Raw genomic sequence first — 26,902 nt, 5'->3', positions numbered from 1 at the left:
CTAGAGGCCGCTCCAGTCGGTGAGTCTGCTCCAGTCAGTGAGTCCGCTCCAGCCAGTGAGCCCGCACCAGAGCCCGCTCCAGCCCGTGAGCCCGCTCCAGAGGCCTCTCCAGTCAGTGAGTCCACTCTAGAGGCCACTCCAGTCGGTGAGTCTGCTCCAGTCAGTGAGTCCGCTCCAGCCAGTGAGTCCGCTTCAGAGACCGCTCCAGTCCGTGAGTTCGCTCTAGTGCCTACAGAGGAGGTAGGCACAGAGCCACCGCCTCATCCACGAAAGAGGAGGAAGAGGGCTTCCTCCATCCCTCAAGGCCCGGAGGCTATTCCAAAGCCCATTTTTGGCCTGGAGGCCACCCCAGAGGTTTTGGAGCCGAATGCTCCCCCAGTGAGTCCTGACGTGGCCAAGAAAGCTGTCTTTATCTTCTATATCTTGACAGCTCTGCGTGCTTGGAGAACACACGTAAGGGCTGGTGACCATGGACCAGAGCAGCCCGAGCCTGCTGCCGTCCCGGATCCGGCCGAGCCCGCTGTCGTCGCGGAGCAGCCCGAGCCCGCTGTTGTCCCGGAGCAGCCCGAGCCCGCTGTTGTCCCGGAGCAGCCCGAGCACGCTGTCGTCCAGGAGCAGCCCGAGGCCGCTGCTGTCCCGGAGCAGCCCGCCGTCGTCCTAGAGCAGCCTGAGCAGTCCGCTGTTGTCCCAGAGCAGCCCTCTCTCTCTGTCAGGCCTTTCATGGCCAAGAGGGCCATGTCTTCTTCTTCTATGCTTTGGCGGTTTTGCGTGCCTGGATGATGCACTCAAGCTCTCTTGACCATGGACCAGTCTGACGCCACCGCCCAGGCCGTCTGCCCTGTCGCCGCCTTCACCCAGGCCGTTTGCCCTGTTGAAGTCCACCTGGGCAGTTCCTCCGGTGCCGCCCTGGCACTCAGCCAGGACTCCGACCTTTGGGGACACCCCGTTGACTGTTCATCCAGCTCCCCCCTGGCCATCGGTCGGGGGCTCTGGACCTGACCCGCCGTCCCTCCCCCTGGTCCTCCTCCGGTCCACCTCCCTCCTGAGTGTTTTGTTTTGTGTTTGGTCTAGTGGAGCATCTGGTATCCGCTCCGTAGGGAGGGGGTACTGTTATGACCACCAGTTGGAGTGCCCCAGTTAACCACTAGAGGGCACTCCAACATGGACTTTTGTCACCTTTTGGAACTTCATTTCCCATAACCCACTTCCTGGACTCATATCCTTCATTGCACCAGCTGTTTTGAGTTTGTCATTAGTGTTCTGTCTATTTATACTCAGTTGTATCTGCCTTTGTTTGTGGTTCGTTGTATTGTGTTACATGCACTTTGTGTCTCTGTTTTTCTGTTTTTGTGGACTGTTTCTGTGGAATGACCCTTGCCTGTGTCTGGATTACGTTTTGGATTACCCCATTAATGCTGCGCTTGGATCTTACCATCTTGTCTGTGTGCCTTACGTGACAATTTCACAGCAGCAAGATAAGAAACTTATGAAACTTAAGAAAATACTCTATTCTCTCCACCATCTCTGATGTAATCTGACAGTTTTTCTCTGCATTAGAACTGTTTGACTGTATTAATGCATTCACTTACTGGATCTTTGGACTGAAATCTTTTCATAAGTTTACGGTTTAAAATGATCTGATCAAAAAAAGAGGACTGGAAATGTTTGGACACCTCTTGTCCAAAAACCTGCCTTTCATTTTCTAAAGTATTGTTTCTGCTACAATTTACATTTACATTTATGCATTTGGCAGATGCTTTTATCCAAAGCAACTTACATTGCATTATATTATACATTTTGTATCTGAGTATGTCCAATCCCCTGGGATCGAACCCATGACCTTGGCATTGCTAGTGCCATGCTCTAACCACTGAGCTTTTTCCTTTTTTTTTTTTTTTTACCACTCTGTGCACCTCCCCTGACATGTACTTTGAAACCCTCTGGTTTAGGATACACACAAATGAACTGCTTGTAGTCCAAAGTCTGTTTGGTAATGAAGAGCAATAGAACTAGGACTGAATCACATGGTTTATATTTCAGCAACTATAATGTATTTCAACGTTTGTTTTCTCTGACAGTGTTTTTGCATCATAAACATCTAGTTCAGCACTTAAATTTGAGTAATGTCTGTGCCTTCTAAACTAAAATTCAGTGTCATTGCTTTTCGTGATCAGTTATCTTTTGATCGAGCACCTGCCGAAGTGATGTTTGAATGTGCACATATACTTTAAATTAATATTTCAAGATGAACACTTACTGGACTGAAACAACTCAGGTTTATTTTATTATCCATACATCATTTTCTAGAAAAAATCAGGCTTTACAGGGTTAAAAATGTGTCAGCCTTATAAGTGCGTATCTGGCATCTTGGCTTCTTTTAAGTTTTTTCAGCATCTTAGAGAGTTTTTGTGACTGTCTCACTCGGTTTGTCAGTGACTGTTCTTTGTAAACATTGACTATGCTTTGAAATGTGTATTATTAAAAGCACAATAACAAATTTATTTGAACTGAGCAACCTTTTCAAATAAAATGATATATTGTTTTGTAATAACGGAACCATTTACTTCAAATGATGAGGTTGTTTGCCTGCTGTCCTTGGTGCTGAACGATCCCACTTCAGAAGAACTGAAGGAATGAACCACACTCTTTTCCAGATACAGGAATCTTCTCAGCAGTAGGATCTGATGCATCCAAACAGCAAAGTCAGTGTAATGCTGAAAAGAGAGATGTTTAACAGAGATGAATTCAAATAAATGTCCTTCTTCATTAAGATAAAGCCTATGTGGTGTACATGTGAATGCCAACAGTGCTGCATTAAAGAGCTGCCGGAATGTAATTGCGATGCTGCAGTGCACTCTGGGTAAAGGATGCTCTCTGCTCGAGCCGTGAGTCACATATGGAAATCATGTGATGACTAAAGAGATGCCTGGTTTTGTGAATGAAATTCCTTGCTGCTTGACAGACTGATTTCTCTTGCTCGCCCTCCTTCCAGGGAGCCAGACGAATGCTGACTGCAAGGTTTTCTAAGCACATGCACGTTACCTTATATTACATCCACTGCTCTCGGATTTTAAATAACCACTGGAAATGAGTTGCATGAGACCTTTTTAATCCTTTAAAGGCTGAATTGCTGAATTATCTCTATTGATCATGTCTCATTTGATGCGGGAGAATGGTTTTAAATGTAACTTTCAGCTTCAAAGCATTTAAATGTCACTGGGATTAAATGTTGTCGGGCTATTGTGGTTTATTAGTGTTTATTTTCCATGCATCTATCCCTCCATCCATCCCTCTCTCTCTATCCATTCCTCTATCCCTCCCTCCATCACTCCATCCATCCCTCCATCCATCCATCATCCCTCCCTCTCTCTATCCATCTATCCATTCCTCCATCCATCCATCCATCCCTCCATCTATTCATCCATCCATCTCTCCATCCATGTATAGTCACACTTTAGTTTAGGGTCCAATTCTCACTGTTAACTACAACTTTTGCCTCAATAAACTCCTAATTAATGCTTATTAATAATTAGTAAGGTAGTTATTAAGTTTGGGTATAGGATTAAGTGATGCAGAACATGGTGATACAGAATAAGGCATTAATATAAAGTACTAATAAACAGCTTAGTAATATGCATGCTAATGCAACTAGTTACTAGTGAGAATCGGACCCTAAACTAATAGATATGTTGCATATGTTATCATTTAATCTGAAGTGCGCTTGTATCCGCATCAACATCTGGTTATGGCATTAATCTTAAATGTGTTTTTATAAGGCCAAAATAACACCTGCTTTTCTTCCCCAGGATCTGCATTAGACATTGACACATTTCCCGCTATTCTAACACAGATAAAGAGGTGAAGCTCTTAGGATGATGATGATGATGATGATGATGATAACCCCTCTGGTTATTTGCTGTTTTATCAGCCTGCTGCTTTAAGCTGTCTGCTGCTGATGTTGTAGTGAGCTGTGCTGGTCAGAATCATTTCCCCCTCTGCGGCAGACCAAAGAAAAGCAGAAAGAAGGAAGGATAAACCCCCTGCCTCCTCCAGCACTTTCCCCTTGTCAACGGGAAAAGCTTCTCTCTCAGTCAGAGTCCTCAATCAGACAGACTCATCCGAGAGGAGCTAACACATCTGCGCATCTCCTGCACATGTTTCATATCCATTTCCCCGTTTTCAGAACACGGTGGCCATCGCTTCCATACATTTCCCGCTGGCTGCCCCTCAGTCTGTGGAGAACTCCACCTGTAAGCTGCAGCTGATCGTCTTCCGCAATGGAAAACTCTTTCCATGCACGGGGAATTCGTCAAATCTTGCGGACGATGGGAAGCGCAGAAGCGTTTCGACACCAGTTGCGTTCACCAAATTAGGTAATGCTGCATTTTTTTTCTCTCATGCATTAATCAGCGCACCTAATGCATCAACACATATGCATGCATTAGTTGGTTTAAATGAAAAACGGAGTATTTTGTCGGCATTAACGTCACATGCAATTATGAGGAAACGTGCGCGTGCTTGCACGGTGTTGCAACAGTTGCGTTGCATTTTTGCACGAGTTAGAATATGGTTATTTGTCTGCGCAGTCAATCTCATTTGTATTGCAGCAGTTACAACATGATATTGACAGTCATTGACCACTATGTCACTGATGCACGTTGCATAGAGTGCGATTGCCAGCTTTCATATGGTTTATGGATGCATCTCTGGAACACTCAAGGACTTTCCTTATGGGGTATTACTTGACGCAATGTGTTGCTCTCCTGTGTAGATGGGTGTAGCCCCGGGAGCCCCGTGCAGCCGGTTACCGTCGCTCTCCGGCACTTCTCGTTGGGTGTAGACCCCACCGCAGCATATTGGGATTTTGACCTGCTGAATGGACACGGCGGCTGGCGGGCGGAAGGCTGCCAGATAACGGGCTCCGCGCACAACACGACCACCATCCATTGCGCGCACCACAACAACCTCGCCGTGCTCATGGTAAGAGTCTCATGGTCGTCAAAGTCATTGGAGTATTGCTATTGTGGGGGCGCAGAGCCAATGAAACGCATCCAAACAGAAGTGTAAATATTATTGATGCAAGGGCAAATGGTGTGAGTTGAGGTATAGAGATGTGCACGTGATAATGAGGTATGGCCAGTGCGAAGGACATGAGGTGCAAACAAGAATTCAATTCACGTGTATTTGTATAGCGCTTGCATGGAGTTTCAAAGCAGCTTTGCATGTAGATAATAGATGCGTTGAGTTTCAGTATAGCAAATAAAGCACTTAAGTCAAAAAGTATTCCTTTTAAAATATGGAAGCATAAAATTACACTGCAAAGAAGCGTCATATCTACTGTGTAAATTAATTCTGCAAAAGTGCCATGATTGCATTTGGCCAGAAATTAAAAGTGCACAAATAACATTTTAAATACTAAAATATGAATCTAAAAACGTGAAACTTTGCAACATAAATATTAAAAATTAAAAAAAAGTAAACAAAGTTTAAGGCGGCTCTGATGCGTCATCATTTGACACGGGAGTAAAGCAGCATCAGAGCCGCCTCAGGTGCGTCAGAGCTGCGTGTTTTATTCCTGCTTTAATGCTGCATTGGGTCTTTACGATGAATGTGGAGCAGAGCAGCTGAGTAAAGGCGCTGCAAGAGTCAAATAAGATCCTTCTGGATAAACTGAAATCACTTCTGAAAAAAAAAAATGAGTTGCAGTCTATCCAGTCGGATCTTATTTGATTCTTAAAGGATTTGTGATTTATCCCATTTGGATTGATTCCAATTATGATAGAAATACCAGTAGAAATCCGCGAGGATTTATTCGACTAGGGAATGAGCGCAGAAAGCCCTTATACAACAAGTTTTACTTAAAGGCACATTGCTGGATTTGCCTGCTCGTGTGAAATGCAGTAACTGTTGTTGGAAACGCTTAGCGGTGACTGAAAGGTTGTAGGTTTGAACCAGCTGACTTGGACTGAACCTGTAATAAGTGTGCTGTATGTGGTTTTGGTAAATGACTAATTAGTGAGCGTGTGAGGGCACTTGTTCGCCCCCTTCATTCTTCATGGCGAAGCGGGTGTCGGCAGCGCGGCGCTTTTACGCGCAGCTCATTGAGCATCTTCGCAGCGGCTCCGTTTTCATGACTCGATTGCTCTCCACTCGGACTCATGCTCGGGATACGTGGGAATATCACCGCGTAGAAGTGATTTGACGAGGATTTTTACAGCGCAATGGCATCTGGTCGTCCGTAGTGGCGCCGAGCGCGCGAGCTCACAGCCGCCGAATGTTCACCGACGAGTGGGACTCCATCGACTGGGAGGTCAGTCCGGTGAACGAGAGCGGTTTATGATTCGAAATATGACGTGAATGCTTCTGTCGTGGACGTTTAATCGAATTGCGCTGCAATAAGTGCGATGCTCAGGGAATCAGTGAGTGATGGTGAGGAGATGCGCGTGGAAAATCGAAGTGTTCAGGTGTTTTGCATTAGACGACTTTAATCCGGATTCGCTTGACTCGTGCGTGAAGATGAGCTGCTATATAGTGGGTGTTTGTGTGCGTGAAGAAGACCAAAGTGATTTTCTTGCTTCATCACTAAATGAAAGTGCAGCGGGTCTCGTGCTGCTTTAAACTTCACGCTTTAAAGAAGGTGAAATTGTTGCATTGCCGTTTAAATGATGTTTATTGTTTAGCTGTGCTGTGCATGTGAGCTTGTGAAAGAAAGCGTGTGTGTGTGTGTGTGTGTGTGTGTGTGTGAGAGAGAGAGAGAGAGAGAGAGAGAGAGAGAGAGAGAGAGAGAGAGAGAGAGCTGATGCAGTCACCACACCCGCAGTCCGCAGTGTCTGAGAAAAAGAGGCTTTCAAACCGTTTGCGACACACATTTATATCCCAACCTCTTTATGAACGCGAGTGTCGTGGTAAATTGCCGGTGCTTCCTGCTGGAATTGGGTTTCTGAACCTGTTGCTCTGTTTCATCACAGCAGCTCGAGAGATGTTCTAGTGTAGATCACTGATGTTCCAGTGCCGGTTCTCCATGAACAGAGTAAATGCTCTCATTCTTGAGGGATTTCATCTCGTTAAATGATAAAATGTTTGTGCTTTATTTTTGTACAGTTGATCTAAATCAAAGCCAGTCACTGCTGGTGAATTTCACTTATCTTATCTGGGATTCTAGCAGCCTTTATGAAGTGATTATATGTCATGTGTTTTTATAGGCACTGTGATTTACTGTGTTTTATTTGTTGTTCACATATCTAAGTCTTTACAGTGACTTGCAGCCATGTTTGTTTCTGACTGGCTAAAAATAGATCTTTCTTTCTTTCTTTCTTTCTTTCTTTCTTTCTTTCTTTCTTTCTTTCTTTCACAAAAGTATTCTGGAAAATTGTCTGTTTTTAGGTTTCTGAACCTGTTGCGTTGTTTTTTTTTGTTTTTTTCTTTTACACTCTCATACACTCCATACACTCCATTTTTCTCCATACACTCTAAAAACACTCTGGTAAAAACCAATTTGGGTTGTTTTCAACCCAAGGGCTGGGTAAATACAGGACAAAACACATGTTGAGTTAATTTTACCCTGCAAATTGGGTTATTTATTTAACCCAGCATAACGGGTTGATTAATTTTTACTATAATACTATAACTTTTATTTATTTATTTTTTTTACTTTACAGATTGACTTAAATCCTCTCAAAGTTTGTTTTAAATACTCCACACAACCACTGGTTTGCATGATAATTCCTTTATTTTTGATCATATTTTATAGTATTGCATATTTTATAACATTTTTAATGCATATTGCCTACACTCTAAAAAAATTCTGGGTTAAAAACAACCCAAGTTGGGTTGAAAATGGACAAACCCAGCGATTGGGTTGTTTTAACCTAACTGTTGGGTTAAATGTTTGCCAAACCTGCTGGGTAGTTTTATTTAACCCAACTATTGTTTGAAAATGACTATATGGCTGACTTAAAATGAATCTAAAATGAAATTAAAATGTTAATTTATTAAACATATTAAAAAATGTTAATTTTCAAGATATTTTGGGTTCATTTTAAGTAAGCAATACTGTAATTTTTAAACAATAGTTGAGTTAAGTAAAACTACCCAGCAGGTTGGGCAAACATTTAACCCAACTGCTGTGTTAAAACAACCCAATCGATTTGCATTTTCAACCCAACTTGGGTTGTTTTTAACCCAGCATTTTTTAGAGTGTCCATTTAAGCTCGCTTAACAAATATTAGAAATGAAAATTAAACATTTAGAAGTAATTCATGTGTAATCAACTGGTCTCTGTTGTCCTGTTTCCACCGTAACGGATCTCGTGCCGGAGATGACTCGCATTCGGTAGGGGAACTGATAACAGATAACTGATAACTGATAACTTCAGACTCGTCCTGTCCATAAATAATCAATGTACAATTCTGAGAACATATGTTAACATCCTAAGTACTTATATTCTGTATCTTTTTGAATAAAATCATAAAATTTAATGGAAGGCATCAGGCGTTTCCATCATGCGAAAAGACCGACGTGACACTCGTTTAGGTGACTTACATCGCGCCACTTTATGCTGCTTTGCATAAAATTAAATGATATACAGAACAATAATGAATTTTTAGATAAAATAAAACTTACACAAACCTGTATTTTGCCAAAGACATGCACCAATTCGACGGAGCTGCACTGCTCTCTCCTGAAGAGGGTGCAAAAAGCCCCCAATAAATAACTCAACCCCAGGGTTGTTACGTCTGACCCAAAAAACTACCCAAACACTGGGTTGTTATGTCTGACCCAGGATCTGGGTAACCGTTTTGTGCTATTTTCATAAAATTGATTCAAACCAAATCTGGTAATTCTGTAATTCTTGCATTGCTCAAACTTGATTTTATACCTAGCAAAAGTTGATTTTCTATTATCACCTCTATTTATTGAGACAAAAAGATGTAATATTTGGTCATATTTAGATTATTCAATTGTATTATTGGAGTATCAATATTCTTTAGGAGTAATAATCTTATTATTAAATATATATAGCTGATTAATCGACAGTGCAGACTAAATACAAAAACAAAATTGAGAGAAAACTGAAGAACTGAGAAATTAATGAAGAGAAGTGCATGAAAAGAAAGAGTAGATTTTGATTATGGGATGTGCTGCTGTATATGTGCTGGATATTTCAGTAGTCCTGGAGTGTGTGAATGTCTTTATCAGAATGATAAATCAGGAAGTAATGGTCATGTAAATGTGCCGGTTACAGTGGATTCGCTGTAGTTGAGATGCTGATGCACAATGCTGGAGCTTAACATACAGCTCTGACATTTGGAAGGTAAATAATTGAAAGAGGTCATACACCCTTTGCAATGCAGCCATTTTGTGTTAGTCTGGTTTAAAGGAGATGTAATGAGAGGAGAACAGCTGCTCTGGATTCTGCTGATGTCTTGAAGGTTGTTTAATGCACATTCAGCTGCGTCTTTCACCTTGACGTCACTCCACCGGTCGGCCGGTTAGACACCTGCTCGAAGGAAATGCCTATTGATTTCACTTTCCTAGTTATTCATTGTGTTATATGCATGACAGAACAGAGTCTAGGCAGAGATTACAATCTTACAGTGTATTTCTAGAAGCTTAGAAAGGCTGCTGGAATACCATTTTGTTAGAGTCAATTTTAATGCTTTTCGAAGTACAAATTGCTTTACAGAAGATCATGGTAATGTTTATAATATCTTAATGCCTTCACATTTAGCTGATAATGTAGCCTAGTTACATTTTGCATAGATTCAAACAATCAAGAAGTTGAGATTTGCTATAGATATAGCTTTACATGAATATACTGTATGTATGCAGATAAAGTTATAAATAAATCACATTTTTAAGTTAGATATAATTTATATCATATATAACATATAAATAATATCATATATAATCGGGTCAATGATGTGACAGGTAATTTTTTTGTCCTTAATTATAATAAAAAACAACGATATGACATCCAAAGTATGTAAGGTAGTACACCTAGATCTCTTTTATTGAATCCAAAAAGGTTTTAATAATATTTTGCTACATATAAAAGTATTTTAAAGATTTTGAAGTGTCAAAAGGTCATTCAGTTTAACCGTCCAAAGGCCAATACAGCCTCTTCATTTGTGATTAAAATATCTTAAAATGTAATAAACGTATATATTTTTTATTCTTGCATGATTTTATAATATCATATATCAACATAGTGCAAAATGACATTAAAATTATGTGTAGAAGCAGTTGTTTTTGTTATGAGAAAGAATGTCCAGAAAAATGAATTTCATTGATGTCATTCGGAGTAACCAACATAAAGGGACTGTTTTGGATCAAGTCATGTGGTCAGTATCATGTGACAGAATGTGACATCATTCAGACATCTGCAAAGGAACACATGGTCATGAAGCAAAGTAACTAACTCTCTCTTAACTATTTGATGAATTCATGTTTTCACTTGTTCATATACGCATGTCCTGAAACATCAGGTCATTCGGTACAACCGCTATAAAACATGGAAAATGTTTTAATATTTTAAAAACTTGCACTAAATATAAAATGTTTGATTGTCCTTTTGCTAGATATCAGCCTGTTAACATTGTTTGAAAATATCGTCATTCGGTATAACCAAAAGTGTCATTCGGTAAAACCGAAATTTTGATTAAACCGAATGACTTTTTTGGTGACAAATTTTGTCCATCTTGTAAAAAATGACAAAAGCAGTGTTAATTGATTATAAAAACCACATAATCTCATTGTTAACACTTAATAAAGCTTCCAAATTAATTATATCTCCATTATGTTTTTTTTTTTACACTTTTAAAAAACCTTATTTGTCAATGACCCAATCATATTATATAACTTTATATATACAGCTGGACAATAATAGTTAAATTTTTTGACAATCAGACAGCCATGATTTTCTATACATTATATACTGTATTGCTTTACGTAAGTGCATGTATGCAGATAAATTTAGATTGTCAAATTTTGCATATATTGCTGGGTGATAATATATTATTTTACAATACTTCCATAGGGTAAAGTTAGATATAAGTTATATCTAACTTAATATATACTGCTGGGTGATAACAGTTATATTTTTTGACGATATTACAGTCAAGGCAGTTGAGATTTGCTATATATAGTGTATCTTTTGCTTTAAGTGAGTGGGAGTTTACTGTATGTATGTGGCTATAATTGTATAATTCATTATTCATTATTAATCTGTTATTTGGTGATATTAAGACTATGAAATGTATACGAGGACCCGAGCAGTTAGAAATGTCCTCCTCTTCTGAGATATCTGTATTTATGTGTTTAATTGAGGCTGTTCATGGCCTAAGTTTTTTATTTTTTTACATCTCAGAACCTTATTATTAATCCTATTTTAGTCCATGTTTCTTTGTAAGCTTCGTCACACAAAGGCAATTTGGTTTGTTCGCCCACAGATGGGAATGAATGGTGTTTATCATCAGGACTTTTGTTAAACAGTTTTTTTGGACGTCAGATGCGAGCGGAAGCTGTTGAAATTCTGGGATCTATTCTTTTGAGTCATGAGTCGTTTTCTTTGCTGTGTAAGAGAGAGAAAGTGCGATTTGATTGTGGTGGAGAATGCGTAATGTTTTTGGAGAACAAGAAGCAATGAATAATGTTTAGTTGATATACTGGTGCATTACATGAGCACAGCACTGCATTACTGCACCATTATCAGTGTGTGGCAGCAATTCAGGAGCAGGACAGGACAGCGGCCAGATACCATCCCACTTCACTTCTCTCGGGACGTTATCTCACTGTGCCACGCTGACGAGGACTTAGTACTTGAGCTGCACGATATCAGAAAAACTGACGATATTTTGTTGTTCTGTGATATTGAGATGCAGGAATAATGACTTGAATGGCTCTATTATCAAAGAATGCATCATTTTGGGATGATTTTGTTGGTTCATTTGCATAGAAAATTAAAATTAAAAATAATTATAATAATAAAATAAAATATTTTTTTACTTTGAAGACATTTTTTAATGGCTAAATCCTTTACTTGCATTTACCACTTTACTTAAAAAATGTACTACTCCCTTTTTTTTTTTTTTTTTGCACCAGTGCATTAGGTATTAAACTACCTAAACTTTGAGTTCTGAATATTACAGTGTTCCGTAATTCTCTTTTATCTCAAAACAGCAAAGGAAATTTAATTTCTCAACTCAAATGTTGCGAGACAAATTGCTTTACCGGGTTTAATTCTAGGGTTAGTCATAGTTTACTACCTAAAAAAAGAGTAAATTTAACAAAAAAACAGTACAATGAAACGTGAAATTTTGAAGTAGAAAACTGAAATAGTATTTTCATGGGAAATGTACTCCATGTTAAGCACAGGAAATCTAAATAGTGTTTTTTCCTTAAATGTGTTTTACTTATTATGGTTCTGAAAGCTTCATTCTGTCCAGCACTGTTTAAATCTGAGCTTCTCACATCTCTTGTATTTCACCGTGGACAGCGGTTTGCTAATAAATTGTGTTTAAATGCTGATTGGTTTTGCTCTGAATAATCAGCTCTGACTAAACTGCTTACCATTCATTTGATCCATTGCCTATTTTCCGCCAACCATCGCTGTAGTCATCAGATTGATCGTGTTCGAGCACCTTTCTCCTGACAAAACGTGGATACGTATGTTCGTCTTCTACCAATTACATTACTTCAACCTTTTGTCATTCGAATGAATGATGCATCTCTGCTGAGATTCTCACATATTAACGCACTAGGCGGTTTAATGTCTGCTTGACTTGTTTGTTGACCGTGTGAGAGACTGAAAGAAGGGAGTTTGTTTCTGTACTGAAGCAAACGTCACTGATGATGATTGGGTTTTTAGGTATTTGTTGTGGATTTTGCTGAACCTTCAAACTGATGTTTGTGATGCTTTCAGTCTTCAGATAGATTCTGCTGTGTCACTTTAATGTTTAGGATCACTTTGAGTGTCATTGACTACTTTATTTCATTTCTGATGTTTTATTGTTTTTTTTTTGTTGTTGATATTTTGACGCATCAGTTTAATGTTTAGGGTCACATTAAGTGTCATTGACTACATAAAGAGTCCTTTTATTTATTTATTTCTATTTTTTATTCTTTTATTTTATTTTTTATTTATTTTGATGTTAGTATATATAATAATTTTTGGTTTGACTGTATATTTAGTGTGTATATGTATATATATATATATATATATATATATATATATATATATATATATATATATATATATATATATATATATATATATAATCTTTATTTTATATTAGTTTTTTTTTTTTTTTTTTTTTGTATTTTATATTATTTTCAGATACTTTGACAGTCAGTTTAATATTTAGTATCAAGTTGTTAGGAGTTTTATTTTATTTAGCATTTAAATATGGATCACTTTTTTCATTGACTACCTAAAGATTACTTTTTTCTCTATTTTATTTCCACATACTTTCCGGTATGTCAGATTAACATTTAGGGTCACTGTAAGTCATTGGTGGTTTGATACCTAAAGAGTCATTTGTTACAAAATAAACTCATTCAGGGTGAAATAAGACCCCTGTACACCCTCTCAGGGGTTATTTTGCACTAATGACCGACAGTCAAACTGAATTAATCACCAATTGCAGTAAAGAAGTAATTTTAGGCAGATGTCGCTATATATCACTGAAATAGCCCTCTCACTCCTCTGATGGGATGGGAAATGTTTTTCTGCTCAGTGTGAACCACAGTGGTTTTGACCTATTCACCTCTGAGCTGCTGACCTTTTGACCCTATTTTGTTAAATTTCCTCCGATTCGGTCAGAACCGGTTCTAGGGTTCATAGATATTCAAGTTTTAGCACAGACATTATTTTGTAGTTCGAAGCATGCTGTACACTCAATGTCTTTGACATGCCGGGTGTTTAATTTTGCTTGGAAATCATCATGCTGTTACAATATGTGCTTCTGCTTCAGTTTGCAATGACATTGTTACATCAATTTTATTTGTGTAGCGTTTTTCACAATACATATTGTTTCAAACAGTTTAACATGTTAATGTTTATAATACCTTAATGTGAGTTTAGAGTTGGGCGATAATACAGTTTACATTTGGCAGCAATATAAAATATTTGCTGTGTAGTAAATATTTATTTGTGAGTCTACTGCATGCATTTATTTATATGTACTTTATTTTAATCCATTTATTCTCTATTTTTATATATTTTTTATTTTTTTATTTACATTTTAAATATTATTTTTACATATTTTAAAAATGTTTAGAAATTTAAAAAAAATAATGTGGTGTTGTTGTTGGTGGTATTATTATTATTATTATTATTATTATTATTATTATTATTTTATCTGCATTTTTATATAATTTTATATTTTTTTATTTACATATTTGTTTTTATATATTTTTTTACATATTTTTAAAAAACAAATGTAAAATATTATTATAATTATTATTATTTATATATTTTATATAAATGCATTTATGTATTTTATATTCCATTTATCTGTATTTTTATGTAAATGTATATATTTTTTTACATTTTTAAGATTATTGTATATGTATTTTAACATTTTTTACATTTTTAAAAAATAATGTAAAGCATTATTATATTTTATTTAATCTATATTTTAATATAATTTTATATATTTTTATTTACATATACAATTTTATATAATTTAACTTTTTTTTCTAAAAAATAGTGTAAAGCATTTATTGATGTTGTTGTCCACACACAGTTTTGGCTAATTTCTTTATTTTTCTGCACAACAGAGTTTAATTAAGCTTTCACACTCTTGCTGAATAAAACACATTATACATCGGACTTGATGCCAATAGTCCAATATCTTGCTTGTTAGTGAGACTAGAATAGTCTGTACAGAGCAGAAAAAACAGTTTAAAGTAATTAAATTTCATTGTAGTGACTCAAATTACCAGGCACATGGAAAAGACCAGCTGATGAAAAACTCATGGCCTCAGCGTTCGTGTGCTCGTGTGTATCTGAGAGGCTTTTCTTATGGACTGTTGCATAGTTAGAAGCAATAAAACTGACGGATTGTTGCTCTTTGTATTCTCTTATGGTTGATAAGGATTCTCGGTAAATGACTACTGTGTAATTTTTTTTATAAAACAAAAAGCAGCACCCAGAGTCCTTTTTTTTGGGGTATTTCATTTGCATAATGCCATTTTTCTTCTTGGTAAAGCAAGTGTTAGTTCATTTTTTAAGCCGATAATGTTGGTAGTTTGGAAGCCAGTCCCTTCTCTATGAGCCGGTCTCAGGATGAAGGGTTTGGGATCATTAAAAGACACTCTGCAGGCGGGTCGTTTAAGGGCAAATTTCACAAAAACCTGTCTCGGTTGTTGATTTTGTGGTAGCAGCCTATTTGTGGCAAAGCCTTTAATTTATGCTGTTTTAAAGAAGAAAAACAGTAATGAGAATCTAATGAGAATCATCATTGAGAACAATTAAAAGAAGGGTGTTTTCACACCTGTAGATCGATAGCATTGTTCTGAAACAGGGACTTAATTTGTTACAATGTTGCATTTTCTTGGATCGGTTTGCTTTCACTAGGCAATATTTCAAAGCGTACCAAAATGTGTTTATGCAAGTCACATGCATGTACAACTGACCTCTTATTGGTCAGAGTTTCCTCTGCCTCATCCATTAAAATGATTGACAAGTTTGCTTCATGAGCTGAGCATATTGTGGCTTGTTTAGTACTGTCGAGACACATGTAAACACTATACGAATGTAGCCGTCATTCCCACTGTTAAATTATGTAATCTCTCTGTATCTCGCAAAGCTGTATAATAGATTTGTCGAGACACATGCAAACACTATATGAATGTTATAATGCAACTAGAGCGGGAATAAAGGCTTCGTTGGGACAACGTTCCTGCATGAAGAAGCGCAATTACACATTTTAAGATGAAGAGGCTCTAACACCCTAAGGGGGGGAAATCTCAAATACAATGAAAAATGGTGATCATTTGATCATTTGTGACTGAAAATTTTATGTTTTGGTTTTTTAAATTTTTTTATTTTTTTTACTTCATCGGAATGGTACAAATCTTGGTAAAGGTGTTGGCACTTGCTATGTGTACACAAATATAATCATGGACATGATTTGAAAAGGTTAAATGGTCCTGAATTGTGCTCCTCGCAGTCAAAAAAGGAGTGCATTGGAAATGAATGGGAGACGAATCTCATCTAGTGGATGGCTCTGATTTTCTCATAGTTTCAGAGTAAAACAGGTTTTTGGGAAACATATTTCATAAAAAATTTTAAAATAGTATTTTTATGCATTTTATGCATAATAATAAACTTAAACTTCTATAACTTTTTAGTTTCACTTTAATTTTTCACTTCAGCAATAATCTCTTTAAAAAGAGACCAAACTTCAGTATATTGCTCCAAAGCATTCAAAATTTACCACAGTTTACGATTTTTTTTTTTCAGCTTTAAAATGATTAACATGTAATAAATGGATCATAACTATTACATAAATATAATTTAGTACATAAAATCCCATAAAAATACAAAATAATAAATAAAAAAAACATGGTCAAACTAAAATATAGTATATTCATGTTACAGTACTGTGGCAGATCTGTGTGTGTTACAGTAGTATAGCAGATCTGTGTGTGTTACAGTAGTATAGCAGATCTGTGTGTGTTACAGTAGTGTAGCAGGACTGTGTGATACAGTATAGCAGGACTGTGTGATACAGTAGTATAGCAGGTCTGTGTGTGTTACAGTACTGTGGCATGTCTCTGTGTGTTACAGTAGTATAGCAGATCTGTGTGTGTTACAGTAGTATAGCAGATCTGTGTGTGTTACAGTAGTATAGCAGGTCTGTGTGTGTTACAGTAGTATATAAGGTCTGTGTGTGTTACAGTAGTATAGCAGGTATGTGTGTGTTACAGTAGTATAGCAGGACTGTGTGTTACAGTAGTATAGCAGGTCTGTGTGTGTTACAGTAGTATAGCAGGACTGTGTGATACAGTAGTATAGCAGGTCTGTGTGTGTTACAGTAGTATATAAGGTCTGTGTGTGTTACAGTAGTATAGCAGGTCTGTGTGTGTAACAGTAGTATAGCAGATCTGTGTGTGTTACAGTACTGTGGCAGATCTGTGTGTGTTACAGTAGTATAGCAGGTCTGTGTGTGTTACAGTACTGTGGCAGATCTGTGTGTGTTACAGTAGTATAGCAGGTCTGTGTGTGTTACAATACTGTGGCAGATCTGTGTGTGTTACAGTAGTATAGCAGATCTGTGTGTGTTACAATACTGTGGCAGATCTGTGTGTGTTACAGTAGTATAGCAGGACTGTGTGATACAGTAGTATAGCAGGTCTGTGTGTGTTACAGTACTGTGGCAGATCTGTGTGTTACAGTAGTATAGCAGATCTGTGTGTGTGTTACAGTAGTATAGCAGGACTGTGTGTTACAGTAGTATAGCAGGTCTGTGTGTGTTACAGTAGTATATAAGGTCTGTGTGTGTTACAGTAGTATTGCAGGTATGTGTGTGTTACAGTAGTATAGCAGGACTGTGTGTTACAGTAGTATAGCAGGTCTGTGTGTGTTACAGTAGTATAGCAGGACTGTGTGTGTTACAGTACTGTGGCAGGTCTGTGTGTGTTACAGTAGTATATAAGGTCTGTGTGTGTTACAGTAGTATAGCAGGTCTGTGTGTGTAACAGTAGTATAGCAGATCTGTGTGTGTTACAGTACTGTGGCAGATCTGTGTGTGTTACAGTAGTATAGCAGGTCTGTGTGTGTTACAGTACTGTGGCAGATCTGTGTGTGTTACAGTAGTATAGCAGGTCTGTGTGTGTTACAATACTGTGGCAGATCTGTGTGTGTTACAGTAGTATAGCAGATCTGTGTGTGTTACAATACTGTGGCAGATCTGTGTGTGTTACAGTAGTATAGCAGGACTGTGTGATACAGTAGTATAGCAGGTCTGTGTGTGTTACAGTACTGTGGCAGATCTGTGTGTTACAGTAGTATAGCAGGACTGTGTGTTACAGTAGTATAGCAGGTCTGTGTGTGTTACAGTAGTATATAAGGTCTGTGTGTGTTACAGTAGTATTGCAGGTATGTGTGTGTTACAGTAGTATAGCAGGACTGTGTGTTACAGTAGTATAGCAGGTCTGTGTGTGTTACAGTAGTATAGCAGGTCAGTGTGTGTGTGTTACAGTAGTATAGCAGGACTGTGTGTGTTACAGTACTGTGGCAGGTCTGTGTGTGTAACAGTAGTATAGCAGGACTGTGTGTGTTACAGTAGTATAGCAGGTCTGTGTGTGTTACAGTAGTATAGCAGGACTGTGTGTTACAGTAGTATAGCAGGTCTGTGTGTGTTACAGTAGTATAGAAGGTCTGTGTGTGTAACAGTAGTATAGCAGGACTGTGTGTGTTACAGTAGTATAGAAGGTCTGTGTGTGTAACAGTAGTATAGCAGGACTGTGTGTGTTACAGTAGTATAGCAGGACTGTGTGTGTTACAGTAGTATAGCAGGTCTGTGTGTGTAACAGTAGTATAGCAGGTCTGTGTGTGTAACAGTAGTATAGCAGGTCTGTGTGTGTTACAGTAGTATAGCAGGACTGTGTGTGTTACAGTAGTATAGCAGGTCTGTGTGTGTTACAGTAGTATAGCAGGACTGTGTGTGTTACAGTAGTATAGCAGGACTGTGTGTGTTACAGTAGTATAGCAGGTCTGTGTGTGTTACAGTAGTATAGCAGGACTGTGTGTGTTACAGTAGTATAGCAGGTCTGTGTGTGTTACAGTAGTATAGCAGGACTGTGTGTGTTACAGTAGTATAGCAGGACTGTGTGTGTTACAGTAGTATAGCAGGTCTGTGTGTGTTACAGTAGTATAGCAGGACTGTGTGTGTTACAGTAGTATAGCAGGACTGTGTGTGTTACAGTAGTATAGCAGGTCTGTGTGTGTTACAGTAGTATAGCAGGACTGTGTGTGTTACAGTAGTATAGCAGGACTGTGTGTGTTACAGTAGTATAGCAGGTCTGTGTGTGTTACAGTAGTATAGCAGGACTGTGTGTGTTACAGTAGTATAGCAGGACTGTGTGTGTTACAGTAGTATAGCAGGACTGTGTGTGTTACAGTAGTATAGCAGGTCTGTGTGTGTTACAGTAGTATAGCAGGACTGTGTGTGTTACAGTAGTATAGCAGGACTGTGTGTGTTACAGTAGTATAGCAGGTCTGTGTGTGTTACAGTAGTATAGCAGGACTGTGTGTGTTACAGTAGTATAGCAGGACTGTGTGTGTTACAGTACTGTGGCAGGTCTGTGTGTGTTACAGTAGTATATAAGGTCTGTGTGTGTTACAGTAGTATAGCAGGTATGTGTGATTTCCAGATACTCCGTATAAGAAAAGATCGTGATTGAGAGAGAAAACTTGAATGCAATCAAGAGATTACATTTCTGAGTGAACTTTGAAGAGCTGATGCCGAAGTGAGAAGACGACGAGGCAGAGAATCGAGAATAAAGGCCAATGTAGATACATGGAGCACCAAAGCACCACAAATTATCTTCTTAATAAGATGTGAAATTCTTGCTTTGGTGAGTTGTTTCAATATTCTACAAGAAAACTGTTGAAGACTTAGCGGCAAATCAGTAATGTGATATTAGCGTCATAGAGGCCGTTTATGCATAGTGTATGAGCTTGTGCTGATTTGCATGTTGGGCTAAAGCTAATCACATGTGAAGATGTAAACGAGTCAATGAAGTGTGATGTGTTTGAATGGAAGATTAATTATTGTTCTGCCTTGTGTTTTGCAAGGCTGGGTTTTTTTCCCTCTTTTATGTGTTTTCCTGAGAAATTGTGAATATCATCCTGGACACGTGAGACGCATATGAGCGTATGTAAAAGGCGAGCCACCCGCGGAGACAATTTGATTGTTGAACCTTGATCTTGAATTCATCGGAACCGGTATGATGAATCTTTTCCTTTTGTTTTTGAACAAACAGGACTGAGACTTTGCATATTTTTCCCTCGAGCTTTGAACGGAGAGACATTGATTCTGAACTGAACAATTCTAAAGAGTCAACAAGTCTTTTGACTTTTGACATTTGACTCTGAACTGACATTAACTGAATCAATCCAGTGAATCTTGAATATTTGATCCATTTGGCTGAAAAGACTGTTACATTCTGAAGGGAAAGAGTTATTTGAATTGAGTTGTAATATTTTGTTCTGAAAACATTGTTTATTGTTTCTTTCAATTTTATTGGGTTATAAACAAACTGAGTCTGTGGAGTTTTCCAATAAGTTTATTTTATTATTTCATTTTCATACAAAGTATATGACAATTGTTCACAATTGGGTTGATTTGTTTGAGTTGATGAGCCCAACTTCCTGGAATTTCAAAAAAGAGAATTGATTATAAGCATTGTTAAACATTGTATGTTGTTAAATTACAATATTGAGATTTACATACTCCAGACAAATTGCAATTGAGAGACTCTTCAATGAATGCAAGATTCCAACCAGTAAATGAAATTCTTGGTTTTCACATACCTGCTGTGTTGCTTCCTTCTCTCCAGTAGCCGCTCCTTACCTTCTGATCAGTTGGCCCACATCGAACTGATTGAACCCTATACAAGTGTGACACATCAGACTCGACACGTGTTACGCGCTACATGTGGCAGGTCTGTGTGTGTAACAGTAGTATAGCAGGTCTGTGTGTGTTACAGTAGTATAGCAGGACTGTTTGTGTTACAGTAGTATAGCAGGTCTGTGTGTGTTACAGTACTGTGGCAGATCTGTGTGTGTTACAGTAGTATAGCAGGACTGTTTGTGTTACAGTAGTATAGCAGGACTGTGTGTGTGTTACAGTACTGTGGCAGGTCTGTGTGTGTTACAGTAGTATAGAAGGTCTGTGTGGTACAGTACTGTGGCAGGTCTGTGTGTGTTACAGTACTGTGGCAGGTCTGTGTGTGTTACAGTACTGTGGCAGGTCTGTGTGTGTTACAGTACTGTGGCAGGTCTGTGTGTGTTACAGTAGTATAGAAGGTCTGTGTGTGTAACAGTAGTATAGCAGGTCTGTGTGTGTTACAGTACTGTGGCAGGTCTGTATAGCAGGACTGTGTGTGTTACAGTACCGTGGCAGGTCTGTGTGTGTTACAGTACTGTGGCAGATCTGTGTGTGTTACAGTAGTATAGCAGATCTGTGTGTGTTACAGTACTGTGGCAGGTCTGTGTGTGTTACAGTAGTATAGAAGGTCTGTGTGTGTTACAGTACTGTGGCAGGTCTGTATAGAAGGTCTGTGTGTGTTACAGTACTGTGGCAGGTCTGTGTGTGTTACAGTACTGTGGCAGGTCTGTGTGTGTTACAGTAGTATAGAAGGTCTGTGTGTGTTACAGTACCGTGGCAGGTCTGTGTGTGTTACAGTACTGTGGCAGGTCTGTGTGTGTTACAGTAGTATAGAAGGTCTGTGTGTGTTACAGTACTGTGGCAGATCTGTGTGTGTTACAGTAGTATAGCAGATCTGTGTGTGTTACAGTACTGTGGCAGGTCTGTATAGCAGGACTGTGTGTGTTACAGTACCGTGGCAGGTCTGTGTGTGTTACAGTACTGTGGCAGGTCTGTGTGTGTTACAGTAGTATAGAAGGTCTGTGTGTGTTACAGTACTGTGGCAGGTCTGTGTGTGTTACAGTAGTATAGAAGGTCTGTGTGGTACAGTACTGTGGCAGGTCTGTGTGTGTTACAGTAGTATAGAAGGTCTGTGTGTGTAACAGTAGTATAGCAGGTCTGTGTGTGTTACAGTAGTATAGAAGGTCTGTGTGTGTTACAGTACTGTGGCAGATCTGTGTGTGTTACAGTACTGTGGCAGGTCTGTGTGTGTTACAGTAGTATAGCAGATCTGTGTGTGTTACAGTACTGTGGCAGGTCTGTATAGCAGGACTGTGTGTGTTACAGTACCGTGGCAGGTCTGTGTGTGTTACAGTACTGTGGCAGGTCTGTGTGTGTTACAGTAGTATAGAAGGTCTGTGTGTGTTACAGTACTGTGGCAGGTCTGTGTGTGTTACAGTAGTATAGAAGGTCTGTGTGTTACAGTACTGTGGCAAGTCTGTGTGTGTTACAGTAGTATAGCAGGACTGTGTGTGTTACAGTAGTATAGCAGGACTGTGTGTGTTACAGTAGTATAGCAGGACTGTGTGTGTTACAGTAGTATAGCAGGTCTCTGTGTGTTACAGTAGTATAGCAGGACTGTGTGTGTTACAGTAGTATAGCAGGTCTGTGTGTGTTACAGTACTGTGGCAGATCTGTGTGTGTTACAGTAGTATAGCAGATCTGTGTGTGTTACAGTACTGTGGCAGGTCTGTGTGTTTCTTTGTGCTTTTGTTTATATTACATTGTGGGGACCAAATGTCCCCATGATGTAATATAAACCTGAGTTCACCTACATCGTGGGGACCAGCCAGCGGTCCCCACAATGTAAATGGGTTTATAAATCATATAGAATGAGTTTTTGTGAAAAAGTAAAAGTTTGCACAGTTTCCTGTGAGGGTTAGGTTTAGGGGTAGGGGCAGGGTAGGGGGATAGAATGTACAGTTTGTTCAGTGTAAAATGCATTGAAGTCTATGGAAAGTCCCCACAATTCACAAAAACAAACATGTGTGTGTGTGTGTGTGTGTGTGTGTGTGTGTGTGTGTGTGTGTCACAGTAGTGTGACAGGTCTGTGTGTTTCTTTGTGTGTGTGTGTGTTTGTTACAGTAGTGTGACAGGTTTGCAGTTGGGCAGTGTGAGAGAAGAGAGGCATTGTGGCAGGAGGTGTCTTGGTCACACAGTCACTTCAGTCTTCAAACAGCACAAAGCAGCTGCTGTGACATGTATTACTGGAGATCAGAGCTGCTGAACACACTTGTGTTTGTCTCAACACCATCAGGGTATTCAGATACAGGCTCTCTGCAGAATATTCATTAGGCCTCAAGGAATAGTTCACCTAAAAAATGACCACTTTCTCATAATTTCAGTATTCAGTTTTTATTTAGTCAATTAAAAAATACATTTAATCAGTATATATTTTTTTTTTATACTGATTTAAATCTGATTAAATTTACTTTTAAATATGTATTTAATTTTTGTTTTTATTTTGAACATTTTAAATTATTGCGCATATTTGTTTTATTTATTTATTTTTATTTTATTTTTTTCAAATAATTCCAAAATAATTCCACCTAAACATCTCATTTTGTGGTCGCAGTCAGTGGCGTGCGGGACACCCCCGCAGCCCCCGCGGTGCGTGGGGGCCCCCACCCTATGATGGGGTCGCAGATTCAACTATTTAGGGTAGACTACTTTATAGCCTTTGTTTTGTTTTTTTAGAACTGAACTCAATTGACTAAAGATGAAAATAAAGCATCCAACTGAAGCCCAAAAATGCAAGCAGAAGATAATAGAAAATAGTGCTAAATTACCACAAAAGGGGGAAAAATTCATCACTGTTGTTTCCATCGCCGTTTGTAAGGTAGCCAAGACAACAGCAAGCTTTGATGCGCTGTGTTACTGTTAGCGGATGTGTGCCGAGACAAATTAATATGTTCGGTCTTTGCTTAGACATTATTATTGTTATTTATATTGTTATATATTGCCCAAACGTATTTACCCCATCGTCAGCTCTGATAATGGTCAGCTACCGGAATGTCTTAAGTTCTTTTCCAAATGTAGCCTAGCCAATAAGTCTAGTTATTTCTTTATTCTTTTACTGTAACTACATGAATTTAGTATAGGCCTATACTATTTGATGCACCGATCGAAATTACTGAAAATTTGCGGCCGAAACAGCAATTTACGTGCTTGTCTAGAAGGGAACCTTATATAGCCTATACGCAAATTTGTGTCTAACTTATAATCAGCTAAAATATATTGTTAGACCAAAAATATCTTATTAATTAAGTAATAAAGACATGTAATTAGGTAATAAAGAAATTTAATAAAAACAGAAAGACGTATATTGCTTCAGCCTTATTCAAAGGCCGCGGAAACATGGATTCTTTTGTTACGCACTCCAATCCATTCCACACCCGACGTTCTTGGCTTTCTTCCTATTTATTAAATATAGGGAATTGGTTGATGAAACATTGATTGAAATTAAGATACAATTTCTACAAAACAAAATTCACTTTAAAGAAAGACTATAAAACAAAACTTAATGAAGTGGTCAAACTCATGTCTGACCCGCTACATTTGTCTCCCGACATTGCGCATCCGTCATGCTATTCACTTTTCATAATCAACATAGGTGACATAAAAAAAAAAAAAATATTAAGCTATAGCCCAATATTTAAATATAAATATGAAACTAAATTGGCTACATTTTTATCCCTCTGGCCGACGAATGCGCTGGCGCTTTCTGATGGATTTTTTTCCTCATGACAGAAACAACTTAAATCAGGCCTTTGTTTGTACACAAAGATTAATGTCCGTTAGTGACTCATCATGTGCATGTGTGTCGATCTGTTGCGTCGTCGAGTTTCAACACCCACATCGGTCTGATGGTAACACCCGCGGGGCAGATGAGCGATGTGCCGGACTATCAAAGCTGAAATCTAATCTGTGTGCTGAGATTAGCCCGTGACACAGCAGCACCAGGCCACACAAACGTCCTAATGAGCGGCCCACATGTAAATGGCTTTGGGATGGGCTGAGATGCCACTTACGGCCAGATAGAAGAGCTGTCAGTGTGTGAGATTGGACCGTCATGCACGACATAATCAAAGAGCGGAGAGAGACTGCGCAGAGATGGAAGAGTAGAAAGCGGCTTACATAAGACCATGCTCAAATGATGATGGATTCTGGTGCGCAGAATCATGTCTTTATAAATGTTTTTTTGTTACACACATAGCTGGGAAGGGGAAATGTGCTTACTTAATGTCATGATGTGAAAAATCTAATGTTTTTTTTCCTTTAGTAATCTCTTGAAAATATGTCCAGGTCACATTTCAACAAAAAAAAAAGCAAAAAAAAAAAATAAATTGTTGGGGGGTATGTCCACATTGTGACATTATTTTCATGATAATTAAACACATTATCCACTCCAATTGTCATGACTTTAATGCCTGTCTATGTTTTAATTTTTAGTTTTTCTCATTTTCATCAAATAATAAATAATAATAAAATGACTGTAACACAATTAATTTGTATGCTGTTTAAATCAGGCAAGACAATAAATACTACCATTTTTTTTTTTTTATATATATATTAATTTATTTGCATTGTAGTGATGATGATTTCAGCGGAGAATGTGCTTAATTGTCAATAAAAATAATGTCACATTGTGAAAAACCTTGTTCCTAATTGGATGTCGATTGGTCAGTCCAGTGTTTCAGTGCTTCAGTAACAGCTCTTTCACTGTTGCACACTAAAAAGAGCCGGTTTGATAAATATTAATTTGCACATCAGCCTCCCTGGAAATGTCCCTGTCTCAAAGCCTCAGACATATTAATATCGGCACACTGGTGCTCGGATGCACAGCGGTGTGTTTTCAGTATTCTCAGAAGCTGCCGCTGCTTTACTTTGGCAAATGGAGTGTTTGTGCTGAAGAGACGTGGAAACACTGCGGCTTCTCAATGGACACATCCACCGTATGTGATTTCTACTCTCTGTGCCTGCTGTAAAGCCTCTCAAAGGGTAAAGATAGACAGATTCAGAAAAGATAGAATAATCTCATGAAAACATGTCTAGGGCACATTTCAGCCCAAAATTAAGATATTTTGAAGATAAAATAGAGGTTAGGTTAAGATATTCTTAACCTAACCTCAGGCTCTACTGTTCACCACGATGGTAATCCTACAAAATCCCAATATAACACAACATTAAACACTAAATTATGTCTTCCTATGTAAATCTTGTGCAAAAACACAAAAAAAGCCATTTATTTTCCTTATGCAGTCTGACAAAAAGCATGCTGGGAATTAGAAATCTGCTGCAACTCAATCATATTAAGTTCACCCAACGTTGTTCTATTAAGTACAATAAACTGTGTAACAAACTCATTTCATTAATTTCACTGTTTGGTTTTACATTGTGTAATACAGTGCATTTTTAGGCTGATTAAATTATGCAGGCCACTAAATACTACTTTTATTTATTTATTTATTTACATTTTAGAATTTTGTTTTAGTGTTGGAAATATTTTAAAATATTTTGCTTTGAAGATGATGCCTATCGTAAGGCTATTAAGTTTTTGTTTATAAATTTATTTTCAAGGCAATTAAGCACATTTTCCACCCCAATTCTCATTGTTTTAATGCATCTGTATAGTTACATTTTTAGGTTTTATTAATACAGTACATGATAAAAAGACTAATACAAGACATGTTTATGCTGATTAAAAAAATCGAATCATATCACTTTATGGATTTTATTGCCTTTAAATCAGCTTAAAGGCAAATAAAACAAACACTACTATATATATATATATATATATATATATATATATATATATATTTATTTATATATAACATTATTCCATATATAAAGTTAAATATTTAATTAATCAGTATGCATTTATGCATTTATTGCAAATGCATTTATTTAATAAGTACATAAATGCATTATATACTGAACAGCAAATACTGCCATGATTTATGAATAATTTATGTATGTTTTGATTTTAATGTAAAACTTGTTCTTAAAGGGATCATGAACTGTGTAGTTTTATTGTTTTATAATGTTTCTTGGTGTGCACTTATAATGTTAGGATGCTTTTTACATGAAAAATTGTCATAATTTAGAAATAAATTTCCTACCCTGATTTTAAGGGGCGTGTCTGGTGTGAGACTTCAGTGTAAACGCCCACTGCTGTGATTGGCTAACATCTTTGCATATGAAATAGCTAAGTATTACTCTCTCAAAAACTTTTAGCACAT

General features: G+C 37.9%; 1 protein-coding gene across 6 annotated transcripts in view; it reads left to right on the top strand.

The window, feature by feature from the left end:
• LOC137020325 (adhesion G protein-coupled receptor A3) overlaps nucleotides 1-26,902 on the top strand; it is a 186,753-nt gene that overhangs the window by 119,639 nt on the left and 40,212 nt on the right. For all 6 annotated transcript variants that reach the window (XM_067385692.1, XM_067385691.1, XM_067385690.1 and 3 more), the window contains 2 exons: nucleotides 4,184-4,373; nucleotides 4,772-4,980. In XM_067385692.1, coding sequence (XP_067241793.1) covers nucleotides 4,184-4,373; nucleotides 4,772-4,980 — 399 coding nt within the window. The remainder of the gene's footprint in view (nucleotides 1-4,183; nucleotides 4,374-4,771; nucleotides 4,981-26,902) is intronic.

Source organism: Chanodichthys erythropterus, chromosome 5 (genome assembly GCF_024489055.1).
Source record: "Chanodichthys erythropterus isolate Z2021 chromosome 5, ASM2448905v1, whole genome shotgun sequence".
Classification (NCBI taxonomy): Eukaryota; Metazoa; Chordata; class Actinopteri; order Cypriniformes; family Xenocyprididae; genus Chanodichthys; species Chanodichthys erythropterus.
Note: the sequence above shows the minus strand (reverse complement) of the source record. Positions and strands in the feature narration are given on the sequence as shown.